This window comes from Chelon labrosus (genome assembly GCF_963514085.1).
Source record: "Chelon labrosus genome assembly, chromosome: 7".
NCBI lineage: Eukaryota > Metazoa > Chordata > Actinopteri > Mugiliformes > Mugilidae > Chelon > Chelon labrosus.
The window spans coordinates 14,800,015-14,814,837 of NC_140343.1; the positions used below are offsets into that span (position 1 = coordinate 14,800,015).

At 40.4% G+C, this 14,823-nt stretch overlaps 1 protein-coding gene across 1 annotated transcript in view; it reads left to right on the top strand.

The window, feature by feature from the left end:
* Positions 1–14,684, top strand: part of atf6 (activating transcription factor 6) — a 31,398-nt gene extending 16,714 nt beyond the window's left edge. The window contains exons 13-16 of the mRNA XM_084548501.1: positions 559–629; positions 1,256–1,367; positions 5,314–5,398; positions 12,820–14,684. Of these exons, the coding sequence (XP_084404627.1) occupies positions 559–629; positions 1,256–1,367; positions 5,314–5,398; positions 12,820–13,016 (465 nt within the window). The 3' untranslated portion in view covers positions 13,017–14,684. The remainder of the gene's footprint in view (positions 1–558; positions 630–1,255; positions 1,368–5,313; positions 5,399–12,819) is intronic.
* Positions 14,685–14,823: the final 139 nt, after the last annotated feature.

Sequence of the window (14,823 nt, forward strand, 5' to 3'; positions counted from 1 at the left end):
TAGGATTAGTGCCCCCTGCTCTTTTTTTCCATCATTTTTCCAAAATCTGTCTCACCAAGTCCAGTCCACCAAGAACTGCCCACTTAGTGTATATGGACTCTTCATGTTCATCTAAATACAAGAGGCAGTTTTGCTTATTTTTATCTGTATTGAGCCTTCTAGCCTGAAAACTCTCACTGTAGTTAGTGGGGGAAAAAAAACATGTAGCTCATTTGAATGGGTCTGAATAGACTTGTGTTAAAGGGACTGTCTGGCGTCACTCTATGATGCGAACAGGACAGTTAAAGCCATTCAAGGGTAAATCCGTTCTCTTGTTAGTGACATACACGTTTTTATAGTTTTTCTACGACAGCCCTGAGATTTCTGAACTAGATGTAAAAACCTGGAACGTGTGTGCTGATCTCTAAAAGGTTTGAAACTATGGCCGATTGTCATATCTTGAACGGAGCCTGTACTTACGTATCATACATCGTTGACGACAGTTTATCCTGCTTCCTTTAAAGCTTATTTTTGGTAATTATAAAGAGATTATAGCTAATTTTCTCTGCCCCCCAACAGAAGACAGAGAATAAGGATCCAGAGAGTGCACAGATTGTGACTGTCCAATACACAGACACTGCTGAGGACAAGTGAGTAAAGACCTGTTACAGTATATTTATGTCAGATTTAAGCAAGTAAAACATTTTTGGGTTTGGTTTTCATAATAAAGTTTTAGCATTGAGTAGTGTTGTTCCAACTTCATTACATGAAGTAGCCGTAGACATAACAAACTGCTTTGTTTCATCGTTTTAGTTGCATTTGACCAAAGTGTGTTTGAATACAACTGTAATGGGAACATTTTTGCTTTTTATAGTTTTTACAGTTTCACAAAAGCTGATTTATGATGCAGTGAATTTGTAGGCTGACCCTTGAGCACTGTTTCACAGCTTTGGCGGTCATTTAGAACCTTTTTTGACCGAGTGTTTTAGGCCGGACAGATGGAGTCAATAGTCTTTTGGCAGTTTTTTCTACCGTTGTGAGTCTCGGTATGAAATGTCCAAAGCTACAAAAAAAAGAAAAAGTTCAGAAGTTAACCTTGACAAGTTCTCAGAACTTCAACGTTTTTGAGTAATACAATTAATAGTGTTCTATAAATCAAACAGTTAGTTGCAAGATATAATATATTCTACTAAACATTGATTATTGGAGTGTGCCTGTTTGGAACATGTTGTTGTTATATCTCACATTCATCTGAAATCTTGTAATTCATCTCTAGGAATTCTGGCAGCGAGCTACAGATATACTACGCACCTCAACACACCTACGGTGACTTCTTTGATGAGCTCAATCGCCGTGGTGACACTTTCTATGTTGTGTCTTTCCGTCGGGTAAGTTTAAACAGGACACTGAGTCGAGAGTAAAAAATAAACACTGGCTCTCACATAGAATCTGATATGTTGGTCACATAAAGTAAAATTACTGGAGATTTAAATGGAAGTTTTCACAGCTCAACACTAATCAAATTGACCTTTGGCTAAGCCCCGCCCCCCTTAGTTACTGTTGCTACGTCCGACATTCTCTTCTGGGCTGTGGTTTTCTGGTTATCTATAAGGCTCTGGTATCAATATCAAGGAGCAACACTGTTCATGCAAAGCTGGGTACGTCTCTATTCACTTCTATAATCGTTATTACGAAGCAAACGGACTAACGTTACGCACGTATAACGTTGTATTTCTTCAGCGTGTGCTAGCGTATCAACAACTATGCAACTTAAGCTGTAACGGTGATGTTTTGGGTAGCTCCACAGGGTTTTGCGCGCACATCATTGGGCTTATCCATACCCTGGATGCTGGATATATACCGACAGTATAGCCTGCCGAGACCGAAAATATGAGACGCCTGCGTTAAAGTCAATGGAGCGCTGTGGAAAAAGTGTCGGACCCCCGTGGGAGCTCTCTTGGCTGTGATTGGTCAATCTACATTCTAGGGCGGGGCTTAGCCAAAGGTCAATTCCATTCCATTTTTTTCCATCATATGATTTCGATTTTTCCAAACGAGTCACAAGAAATGAGTAATTAATTAAAGTTATGATTCATAAATTATACATAATGGGTCTGTTCCTCAACAAAGAGGTGTCATTGGAGAGAAAATGGAGGAGATGAAACGAACACACCCAAGGGTGTAACTGCACATTTTTTTTCTTCTTTTTGTTTCTTCCAGTCCCTTCGCTCATCTGCACGATGAGCCTTCACAATCGTGTTTCAGGATGTCTGTTTCTTTTTTGCACATTTCAGGCTCTGAACCAGTTTTTAGTTTTCCCTATTGGCATGATTTAACTTTGGCATCAGTTCTAGTAAGAATCTTGTGATTAGTTCAGTTTTCTCTACATTTTTTTAATATATTTTTTTAAAAATCCCCCAACATCACATCATTTAGTGGTAACTAAACAAAAAGAAAGATTTGTTTTTCCTCAGGTTTTGTGTTTTCCTCATATTTTGTATGGGCATTGCTTAAATAGTACCAAAAAATACCAAATTACTTCTACATTAAGTAATGATTACGTTAGCTGGTAGGCTTTTAAAATGTTTTCTTTTATGTCAGCATAAAGATACAGTTTGTTTCTTACAAAAACAATAAGTGGTTGCAGTTAAAAAAAAAAAAAAACTGGATCGAGTTTCGCTGTAACAGAAGACCACTTCATATCACACTTTGCACCTCCGTTTCAGTGTTAACCTCCTAAATCCTGCAATACTCAGCGTGATGAGAGTTTTGAACCCTACGGTCAAAGATCGGGACCCCTTGTCACCAAACAAGTCACAAAGGGTTGGCTCTAAGTTGGCATGGTGACAGCTAGAACAATGGTAACAATGGTGTACCCGAGTTGAAGGCCCCTACAGGTCAAGGACCCGTCCTTTAGTTTGTAGCGTCTCTGTGATGCATGGGCAGTGAGGGTGTTATAGTTTGTCCTAACTAAATGAAAACTTAAACATTACAAATAAAAAAACTGTCTTATAATCAATACAATATATTGATTAAAGCTATTTACTGATAAAATATAGAGGAAGAAGACTTTATAATTATGTTAAAGATGTTAATATTTTCATATACAGATTCAGGGCAGCAACTAACAATGATTCAATCTGCCAGTTATCTTCATACTGACTGTTTTGTTCACCTAAGGCGAAACGAAAAGCAGTTCACTGTGATCTTTTTAATTCTTATGGACATGTATTAGTTTTTCTCAGTCAGTTTATTTGCCTGTATTTTGTTTCCTGGGTTTCAGGGTGTGTGTGTGTGTTTTCAAAACCCTGTGTGCTCTTGTTTTTTTGTTCCAGTCAGTATGATGTTATTACAAGCTTGCCAAAGCTGTGGATTAAATTTGGAATTTATTTATTTTAAATTCAATAATCACAAATGTCGACTTTTGTCCCTTTAGGAAAAAACATAATTTAGAGTTCATTTGGCCTGGTCTTTCCCTCTCCTGCAGTTGAGGTCACTCTCTTCAGTATGTTGGTTTAGAGAGATGGTCATGTTTAAGTCCAGGTTATGTTATGTCCTCAGCGTTACCGCCCATGTCTAGGTGTGAAATGAGGTGAGGTGATGGAAAACGCAACCCTGAAGAGAGAAAAAAACAATGGAATTGTTTTGCCGTTTGTCTTGTGTTGCTCATTTTACGGTCTTGCTTTACTTTTCATGTTGCTTTAGCGCCTGTGGTTTTGTGGAAATGTGCATTGAGGTGAGGTGGTGGAAACACTGGCTGCTTTCACTGTCGGTCACGGCCAATAAGGTTCAAGGAACATTCACCTGTTGTCATGGCAGCTGCAGCTGTTACATCAGCTTGACCTGCTTGTCAATCTCCTGTTGATGAACAGAAATGTGGTCGGCGTTTTCCTTCCTTCTGCCAACCTCCAGTCACTCACACTCTAGTTGTTAGCAGTTAATTTTGCCCTCGATGGCTTGCAGCTTATCCCCTATGCTTTACAAGCATACAGTATTCCACACCAAAACATTTAAGATATAACGGCAGAGCAATGCTACAAACGAGTAAAGTAGATTACAATTGTGTGTAATTTTAGCAAAACCTACAAGGCAAGAAAACTTTCTTTTTTACCATAGATAGTCTCGTAGCTCCATCCTGTCCTCCCACTGTAATCGGCCTCCCAACTTCTGACCATACTCCCATCTGTCGCCACCTTTTGCAAGCCAAACGTGGAGTTAACCTGCTTTCATTTGGTCTCTTGAGAGTTGGTAAGCTCCAGTTTTAGTGGTGACAGAGTTATCGTCTGTAGAGTTACATGTTTCAGTTTATTCTGGGGGGCACCCATCAATTTCACACATGATAGCTTGTAGGAAAGATAAGCTTGTAGGATGCACAAGCACCAGTTGTGTAATGCCTTCAATGGCTCTGGTGCTTTGAAAAATATCCCTGATGATTAGGGTCTGAAAGACAGGATATCTCAGCCCGTACTATTTTGATTTTGACCACACTCCCACCAATTTAGGAATGTATTCATTCGGTACTTTTACTCAGGTCGTTAGAATACATTTCACACTTGGGAGAAGATTAAACTGTCCTCTGATTTCCTATCTCATCCTTAAATTAATTTGCATGTTTTTCTGAATTAAGTCTCTTCATTCACACCTCCCTCATCATCAGAAACTGGTCTCATTCATTGAATGTGGTATTTGGGTTTAATGTCACTTTGTATTACTACCTTTGTTTTTCTGTTGTGTTATTGCTTCAAATATGCACTAGACATATCCCATTGTTTGCAGAAATGAAATCATAGCTCAAAATCTGCATTAATGCACGTGAGTCACATCTGTGTTCACACATTAGCATTCTTCTCCACCGCAAAACCTTTTCTCTCTCATTCTCTAGTGGCATGTTTCGCAGAAATTGTTTATTGTAGTTCCAGTAGCTGAACTACTTAATGCCATGACCTCAGACTTTAAGAGTGGAGTTGCTTCAACGATGACCTAATGAAAATGAAAAACAGTGCTAAATATATGCATAAAAGCCTAAGCTGAAAAGAAATGCAGAATGTGTCTGAATAAAGAAGCGTACTCATTTTTAGGTTTATAAAATGAGTAACGCTGTGTGCATCCTCCGGATCGGTTAAGAATTTCAACAGTAAATATTACGGTTTATGGTGCTTTTTCCGCCTGTGAGATTCCCCAGATGACTACAGCATCAATGATCCGCTAGTTTGTAATTCCCCTCCTTTATAAAGTTATAATCTACGCTTCAAATCCTGATAAACACATAACCGGCCAAGTGCCTCCAAGTGAGCTGTATTTTCCCCTTAATTACCTTCTCTTCTTTGTTCTCAGGATCATCTCCTACTTCCTGCCACGAGCCACAATAAAGGAAGCCGACCCAAGATGTCTGTGGTGCTGCCAGCCATGAACATAAATGGTAAGCCCCGCACAGCACAGACACAACATTTTGGTCATTCGACACAGTGTAACAAATGAAAGACAAGCTGGGAGCAGATTCAGAAACACGTCTACCCACAAGAATGCATTACTTGTGGCATAAGACACTTCTAAGGAAAAACTTCTATGTGTCCGAAATAGAAAGGTTTAGTTTTTGAGCCTATTAAGGTGATACTGTCCTTTTTTTTTCTTCACTGGTATTTAGTTTATTTAAAATCTGCCTACTTGGACATTGGATTTGTGCTGCCTAATTAACTTAAATGAGTGTTGCTTCATATAGGTTATTTGCCAAAAAGGTTCTTTGACATCTGGGGTCTTGCCTGTCCATGGTCTTTGCTCTTAGAGCAATCTGTAGTTTCTGCATCCTTCAGCCTCTGATTAAACTCACAGTTACATCTAGCAATACTAAAACCTGTTTGCCTGCTTGAACAGCCACTGAACCACACAAAAAAATTTGACTTTTTTGCCCAGAAGAACATTTTGTACTAAAACAATTGAAGACAGTCATGCCAGTATTTTAATTTTGTTTTTTAAAAAAATAGTTTTTGGTGTTCTTCTTCTTGAAATACTATAACTACAGAGTAGTCAAAGTACATCCAAGCCAGTATCATCAAGGCTTGGGCTACCAGTTCAGATTTACAACCTTTTCCACCAGGGTGAACAGTAGCACAGGGCTGGTGCTATGGCTAATTCAGATTTGGTTAAACTTGTAAACCTTCTAGGAACTACTTTGCTCTTCCGCGGTCTAGAGAGCCACCTTAGAACCAAATCGTCTCGTCAGTGTATATATTACGTATTTGCTTTCCTGTCTCAGTTGGAGAAGCAGTTGCTGGAAGCTCCCCCTAGGTTATTGTTAAACTTTCATTTTTCTTCATTTTCGGATTAGACAGGCTAGATGCTAAATTAGCTCTCTTGGTATTGCTGTTCACAAAAATCCTGCCTCAAGCTGCTGACATATGCAGTTCTTGGTTCTAGACCAACCAAGCGCTGGCTCTTGAACCAGTTTCACTGGCCGAGAGATGCTTCTTTGGATGACGAACCAGAAAATTAGAAATTAGACCTGGCTCCAGCTCTTGAACAGCCTTGGGGGAAAAGGTGTAACTTTGAAGCCAGCAGTGAATGAAGGTAATAATGTGCAACACTGACACATCTACCACCTGCAGGCACCGTACAGTTTTGTTTTCTGCTTGTGTGGTTTTGGGTGTTTGAGCTTTTAGGCTTTACTTTTTTTACTGTTCAGTGATAACTTCAGTACTGTCATGTAACGTGAGTTTCTGAGTGAGTGACACACCATGACCAAGTAGTTCAGCCAAGAATTCATCAGTGTTGAATTATTGTTCAGCAGATGTTGCTTGGAGTGCAACCCAATTTGAAAGACTAAGCACTTTGGTTAGGAGTACACTAGACAGTCCATTCACCATCAAGGTCGCACGTAGCAGCTGCATGGTAGTGGTGAATAATTAAATTACTTTCAAGTAAACTCCCTTAATATTATAAAACATGGACACAACTCATCCAAATTACTCTTGAAGACTGCAAGCTTGCTGTCCACAGCTTGTCATAGTGGGTGGCTATCTGAGTGCGCTTGGTTGCGGTTTAGTGGGTGGTTTTCACCAGCCCATTTGAGAAGCAGTCACCCATTTAGTTGACTGCTTGCCCTCAAAAACAAACCCACAAGAAACATTTTAACACTGGCATGAGGCGAGCGAAGTACAGCTCAGTGTCTCGATCACTCTTGATCAGCAAAAACCTTGGACTTCCACTAGTGCGTTAGTTGCCAAATATTTTTTTTTCTTTATTGAATCATTGAAGTTCACGTTGGTGAATTCCATGAGCTCATCAAATTTTTCTCCGTGGCCCTGAGATCTGTTGGATTATCAGTGTAGTATGTAAAAGTTAGGTCATCAGACATTGCAGTGGAAAGATGTCTTTTTTTTGTCTAAACAAGTTAATTATCACGTGGCTTGATTTCCTCCAAGCTTAAAGAAAAGCTGCTCGAGTGGATCGGAGCAATCAGGAAGACAGCCTTTTGTTGTCAGTAGTTAAACTGACATTTTTATCAGAAATCCTGTTGTTCTTTTCTCCCCATGTATCTCTGTGACAGCACACCAGCAACAGATTTGATTTGAGTTTTACAGCAACCCAGAGAGGAGTGAGTCAGTGGAATATGAGCCTCTTACTCAGCAAGGAAGCTATAGCCATTGAGATTTATTTATTTTTTTTCTAAGCGAGGAGTGTTAGATGAAGATTGATGAAGGTAAACATTGTTCTTGGTTGGTCTTGTCAAGGAGGAATGTTAAGGTCCATGCTGGTCAGATGGTCCATTGAAGCAGCAGTAAATAGTGAAACCCAAGACCTCCTTTTCAGCTAATTGTTAAGATGGCCAAACAAAGGTGGCATTCAAGGAGAAATATCAGGTCTAGAAAGATTCTCCTTGAGCTGAAAAAAGAGGTCTTCAATTTGCATGATCTGTTGTGGACGCCTCCCGTGGTTTGCAAATTTAAACCGTTGTGTTCCTCTTTTCCCATTTCAGTCGTTGGTGTGTTTGCATGCAAAATGGCTCTATTATGATGTGGTATATTTCAGAGAGAGGGCCTGTTTTATGTTAGCAGATACCACGACTGCTCCTCCTGGTAGTTCCTCATTGGCCTGACAATGAGGACTGCAGTTAATAACTAAGACAACAAAGGCTGACAGAGCAGAGGATGGCAGTGATTGTCTTGTCGCGTATATATGAAGTCCAATGTGCCACACAGATGACCGTTTCAAGCAGCGTTTTAGATTTACGCCGTCTTTGTTTGAAACTCTGAAGTGATTAAGTGCAAATGCAGTTTAGCTGGGTGCTACCCTTAGAGAAGTAGAAACGCTGTCCTGTTGCCGGAGCGTGATTGCTCCACAGCAGAAGATAATTCTTTCCAGCTCACTGTTACTGCTCTCCTTTTGGAATGCTTTCCTCCTCCAGTCGCTAAATGGTTTTCATCTGGAGGAGGTGGATCGACTCTGCTAATCTGGAAGGATTGTTTGGTCTGTCTTGGTCAATAACTGTTCATCGCGGATAGAGACTTTGATGTAGGCCGTCGTCTGTTTCCGTCTCACTGCGTGTCCACGTTTCAGGGGTTCTGTTGAAGGCACTTGACCTTGACCTCTTTGATTTGCTCTGAGAAATGCATGTGGCTCAGCCGCGTCTCCTTAGAAGGACTGAAGGGTGTGTTTATTTAATGATCTTCTGAGTTTGAAAGTAGCTCAATCAAGCCGCATCGACATGTTTGGAGGAGAGGAATGTTTTGGCGGTGACATCATTTACAGGTGGATTGACTGTGGGAGTCGCTCTGCAGTCTATTTTTACTTCTCTGAGACTGTACATGTGCCCTGTAGCTGACAGGCAGCTTTCACTGGGGGTTCAAGGTAGAGGTCTACACCAGCAGGCTTGTGGGTAACATTTTCCTACTTCTGTAATCTAAACAGAACATCCCCACTGGTGCTATGAAACGGGAGTGCACTCTTCCCAAACCAAAAGTTTAACCCTTGCCCTTTACTTCCAGTCATTATATGCACCAGCAGTATGTTGTTGGCTCCGCTTTGGTCTAGACTGAAACCTCAACTACTATTGGACTGAATGCTGTAAAATGTTGACATTTGTGGTTCCCAGGAGATAATAACTTTATTTCGCATGCATCTTTAAAGCAGAGTTTACAAAGTGGTCACGGGAGAGAGCCCAAAAAAAGGGCCAACAAGCGCAAATCAGATAAATTTGATCAAATATCCAGATTTAACTCTGAGAAAAATAATGAAATTATTAAAAATGCCACAATTAGGACAATAAGAGATTATCAAAACTATCAAAATACTGCAATATTCCACAAATAGCAAGTCCACAGAAATGGGTTTTCTCTGGTTCCTCAAGCCTTATCTACTCAGACATTTCAGGAACCGCCAAAGGTGAGTCCCACCAACCTTGAATATATACCACCATAACATTTGAGGTGTTTGTTAGTAATATGTCTTGACAACCTTTAGATGGATTGTAGTAAAACTTCAGATAGTCATGCCAGCCTCAGGGTGCTTTGTCATAACAGGATGAACCTTGATTTTTCAGTGGAACACTATTTTATTGTTTGCCATTGGCTTGTCCATTTATCTGCAGAATATACTGTCATTTACATACAGAAAAAGGTTGTAGTTTTATAAATAATAGGTGAGAATATTAGCAGAATTGTCTGAATTTAAATTGCATTGGCTTGGTTAATGAACAAAGCGACCCTCATATTTTTTCAACCTCCTCTTGTTTTGTGACCATACTCGCTGATGAATTGCTTCCTTTCTGATGTAAAGCCGGGGGAAGCTTCCCTCATGAAGGCATCCTCAGAGTTTGTTCCAGCCTCCTTCCTCCCGAGACGCGCTCTCGGGTTTCCTCCGATGCATTGTTGCCAGACGTCGGGCCTTTATCAGCGCGCACCAGCTCGCTGAAATTCCTGGAACATTTCCAGATGGCACCAGTAAAAGGAGGAATAAGACCAATGCGGAGCAGGACGATAGATCTGGCAGCCTCTTCAAAGAGTCGCTGTCAGAAGTTAGGCTTCGTGGCCTGTGTGTGCTTCCTTGTTCTGTGCTGAGGCTTTCCAAGCAGTTAGTGAAATGGAAGTTAAATGGTTTGGTAATTTGGAAAAAGATGGATGTAAACAGAGTAGGATATTGAATGTTAGTTCAGTTTGGGTAATGCTCCGATTATGGCCCACACAGTCAGTGGAATTAATGTGATGGTGTAGTTATCAAGAATATATCAAGTCCTAATGGCAAAACAGTCCTGGACTAAATCTTATCTTGATGAACTACAGTATTCAGCATTTATTCAAAATAACTAAAGTAGCTGTTGATTCAACTGTGTGTTCATGTAGGAGGCTGTGCTTTATAGCACTGTTGAATTGTGATATTGTGATATTTTGACAACCTCATTTTAGTGTGCTAGGCTAAACAACAGAAACACTTCAATTCGATCCAGTTTAACATCACTGCAAACTACATCCTCCAAAATGGCCATACAGTTGAACTACCACCTTTCTGATGCTATTTGAACGTACGCTGAACAGTATAACAGTCATGAAGGGGAATTTAGTGCCACCTTTTAAATTAGAATGCATTTGTTTTCAGCTGTGGACCTAATTAATATAGGTACACATCGGCCAATGGGCACCTAAAATGTGGGCTGGGCATATTGTCATCTGGTTTCGGGTCTATTGTTGCACCAGACCGGCAAAGAAGGGGAATGTTAAAGAGAGGCCAAGGCTAAAAACATGAACTAAATACAAAGACATTATAGAAACTCATTGATTGAGAAGTCCTTATTCATAATCCCTGGGAAAAAAACAGTCTTTTTGCTGTTATAATTTTCATTGCCACCTCTCTGGCTTAGTGTTTATTAAAGTTAAATGCTAAGCAGTTAATTGAACATCAGCTAAGCTGCATATGAGACACAGTATTTAGTATTACGTACACTAGAGTAGCTTGGCTGTGAAGAACCTTAGACTGAAAGGGGGTTAAAGTAATTTTGTGATCTCACCAAGCTATATGGAGATAACTTTCCCAGCTCCACTTCAGATAGAAGCCGGATTCGACGAAGGCTAAATCCAGACTCGGAGGATGACTTCCAGAGATGTCTGTGGAAACGCTGAAGCCCGTTTGAGAAGTTCCAGTTTCATTCCAGGTGCAAGAGAGGAAGTTTAGCGGCAGATGAAGTCACGCTCCGCATTACGAGCGCTGGCCGTCTATGTCATGAATATCCGTGGAATCCGTGGAGCTATTGTATGGCCTCTGTACAATCTGATGAACTCTCCCTGCCTCTTAACTATACGTCCCTGAAAATCCTGCAGAGTGGAAGAAGAATGTGATGTCTTACACAGGTGTCTGGAAAAAAAAAAAAAAGACAGCAGCTTTTAAAGAACTTTCAGCACGCAGGCGTTTTAAAAGTCGCCTGCAGCTCCGTTTCTGGGTCACGTAAGAGTGCACTAAAACTGACTGAAGTGCTTTTGGATTGTGCGCTCCATATGGAGGATGTTATCTCCGCACACAAAGGAAGTCGCGTGTTTTTAAGTCGTCCGCTAATGTAAATACAAACGGGATCCCTCAGCTTGTTGTTGACACCATTTTCTAGCAAAGAATGTTACATTTAAGGATCTTCTTTCTGAAGCCTGAGAAACATTCTTGGTGGGAGACCACAAGCCATGAACCACCAGCATGAAGTCCAGTTTCTTTTTCCAAATTAAAATTTTCCGATATAAAGCCAAAGTCACTGCTTGTTTGTACACCGATCAGGCATAACAATATGACCGCCTTCCTAATGTTGTGTAGGGTCTCTCTTGTGTCTCCGAAACAGTTGTGACTTATCAGAGAATGGACATGGGCCTTCTGAGGGTGTCCTGTGGTGTCTGGCAACAGAATATTGTTAGTGGGGGCCTTTGGGTCCTATGGGTTGAGGGGAGGGGTCTCTGTGGATTATCCCACAGACACTTGATCAGTTTAGGATCTTGAGAATTTGGAGGCCAGGTCAACACCTTGTGCTGTTCTTCATGTTTTTTTGAGTTGTTCCTAAACCGTTTTTGTGTGTGTGTCTGTGTCATCAAGGAGTGTCATTGTTATGGGGTGGAGGTGTCTGATCTGGTCTGGTCTAGGTGGGTGGTACATGTCTAAGTAACATCCACATGAATGCCAGGTCCAGAAGTTTCCCAGCAGAACTTTGCATTGTCACAAGATGATTAATGTTATTTACTTCTCCTGTCAGTGGTTTTAATGTTGTGGCTGATTGAGTGTACGTCAAGCCTGAAGATGACTCTGATGACTTTGAGAAACATAAAGTATTTGTCTTTATTGTATTCTGTGGTCACTGGGTTTAATCACAAAAAGCCTGACCCATTAGCATCGATCACTTCTGCTTTTTCCATCTTGACAGCGTTTTTTCTTTTCTTCTGTGCACACAACAAAAAAGGATCCTGACTCATCAGTGTTACCAGATTTTCTTCTATTCTCCTTTCCAATTTGTATGTCCCGCTAGCTCTGTTTTGTTTATCTCCAAGATGGAGAAATCCAGCGTGTGACTCACCTCTGGACTCAATCTGCAACCCAGCCTCCACCCGTGTGGCTCTAACCCCCCCTCAACACCACCAGCACTGTCTCAAACAATTCTCCTCACTCTCCCAAAATTCAGTCTCCTATCAAACCTCTCCACGAGAAGCATGGCAAAACAACCTGCCAAGAATAATGATGAATAATGAATACGGCTTGGATTGACTCAGCTGTTTGCGTTGGTAGAAATCCAGCTGAGCAGAATCGAATCTACAATAACATATTCATTTCTGCGCTGATTTATGGAGAGCTAACGCCCCTTCCTTTTCCTTCTTGCCATTGCAGACAGCATCATAAAGAACAAAGAGTTTGAGGTGATGATGCAGATCGACTGCGAAGTAACGGACACCAGGATCCTCCACATCAGGTCTTCCACGATCCCACCTTTGCTCCGGGTCAACGACACAGAGACTTTTTACCAGCACTCCCAGACTGTGAACAAGGCTGCGCCTCCCGTCGGTGTCCTAATGGGGTCTGCTTAAAATCACCATCAGCACTTGGGTTCTCCTTAATGAAACCCATAAGATAAGACCTCAGATACAAGATAAGACCACAGTTAATACGTTTTTGGTGTGATGAAGAATATTTTAAATCTGGTCTCCTACCACTGACTTGAACAAATGTGCTCTGCAGAAATGTAGTCATTAGAAAACAAAGGAAGCTCAAATCGTTGGCAGCAGTTAGCTCCATTCTTTACCAGGGCTGATATCCGGAGGACGCTAGCTCTTTCTGTGACAACACTGGAATCTCCCTGTAACCCCAGATGGCTCACATAAGAGCAGTTGTTTAACTTTGAGTCACACTATTGTAACACAACTATTTTTTTATATATTTTTAAAAAAAAAAAAATCTTCAATTCCCAACAAGCTGCAAAGCCAGAGCTTAGGCAACAAATCCAATATGCACCACTTAAAATAGAAAATTCACAAAAAAAAAATGCATTTGTGATATCAGTGTTGAAGAAGCACAGTTTGTTACAAAATGAAGTGTTTTAATAATCATCGCTGTGTCTCTCTATAACATGAAGCAGATTTTATTAGTGGAATCATTAGCAGGGCGAGGCACCTGCAGCAGCAGAGGTATTCAGGAAACTCAGGAAGTGAGGTGATCTGTGAACGCTGGCTGACTAACCACTTTGTTGTTGGTTTCTATGTATCTAAGGGTTGCGCGTGCTTTGTTTTCAAGCACTCTATTGATGAAGTACTTAGTTTTGGGGTCTTTGCACTGTGTTTTACTTATAATAATGAACAGATTCAGATACTTTGTGTATTTATTTCTATTTTTATGTAAAAGTACAGTTATGTGGTTTCATTCACTCACTTCTGTCAGAATTTTTTGGATATTTTTTTTTTTTCCTTTGACTACAGAAAACTCAGTGACATATTGTACAGTAAATAAAAAGTGGTGTGGTGGAGGGAATACATAGTTGATGTTATTTCAGTGCCAGTTCACTGGGTGGACGTCCTGAAATTCTATCCTAGAAAAATCTTCATCCGCTCAACTGTTAGCGATTTTACATGCTGATGATGGACGTCCAAACAAAACATTCAGAGTTCTGCTTCTGCTTCCACGGACTAAATTGTGCTCTTACTTGGAGCTGTTCGTCTTTATATTGAAAAGGAGTTACGGTGATTTTAGCACTAATTTGTGGTAAAGATTTGCACTATAAACGCAGAACATGGGAAATTCAATTCTAGCTCTAAATGCCTTATATTCATGTGTGTGTTTTGTCTACCTGTAAATGAGGGGTAACTTTGCTATTAAATGATAAATATACATGATCATAATTTAGTAACCCGTCTTATATTCCTGGTCAGTTTTGTATAAGTTGATAAAATGACATATACCTCTGTGCAAGTGTGTTTCTTTTAGCTGCAGGATTGTACACATGGTTGTGTTTTAGCTCAATGGATGCTCATAAAAACTGTGCAGAAACGTGTGTTGTTTAAAGCCAGGGTTTCTCTTTTTGTGTATTTCCCCTCCTTTTGGTTTGAAAAACATATTTGATTCACCGCAGTGTTTTCGCTGCATCCCAGCTGTACTTAGGGACAACAAAAAGTTCGTTGGTTTTTTTTGTACTTAATTGTCCGCATAAACCAAAATAAACACTGGATTTTCTCAAATTATATCTGCGTGTGGGCTTTTTGGTGGAAATCTTTTCATTTTCTTAAACAGGAACAAAAGATATATTGTTTTCAGGTACTTTCTCTCACAGTTGCTCAATTTACAACCAGTAGCAGAATTCCAAATTACAGACTTGAACAGTCGCTCTCTGCGTGTCTGTATTTG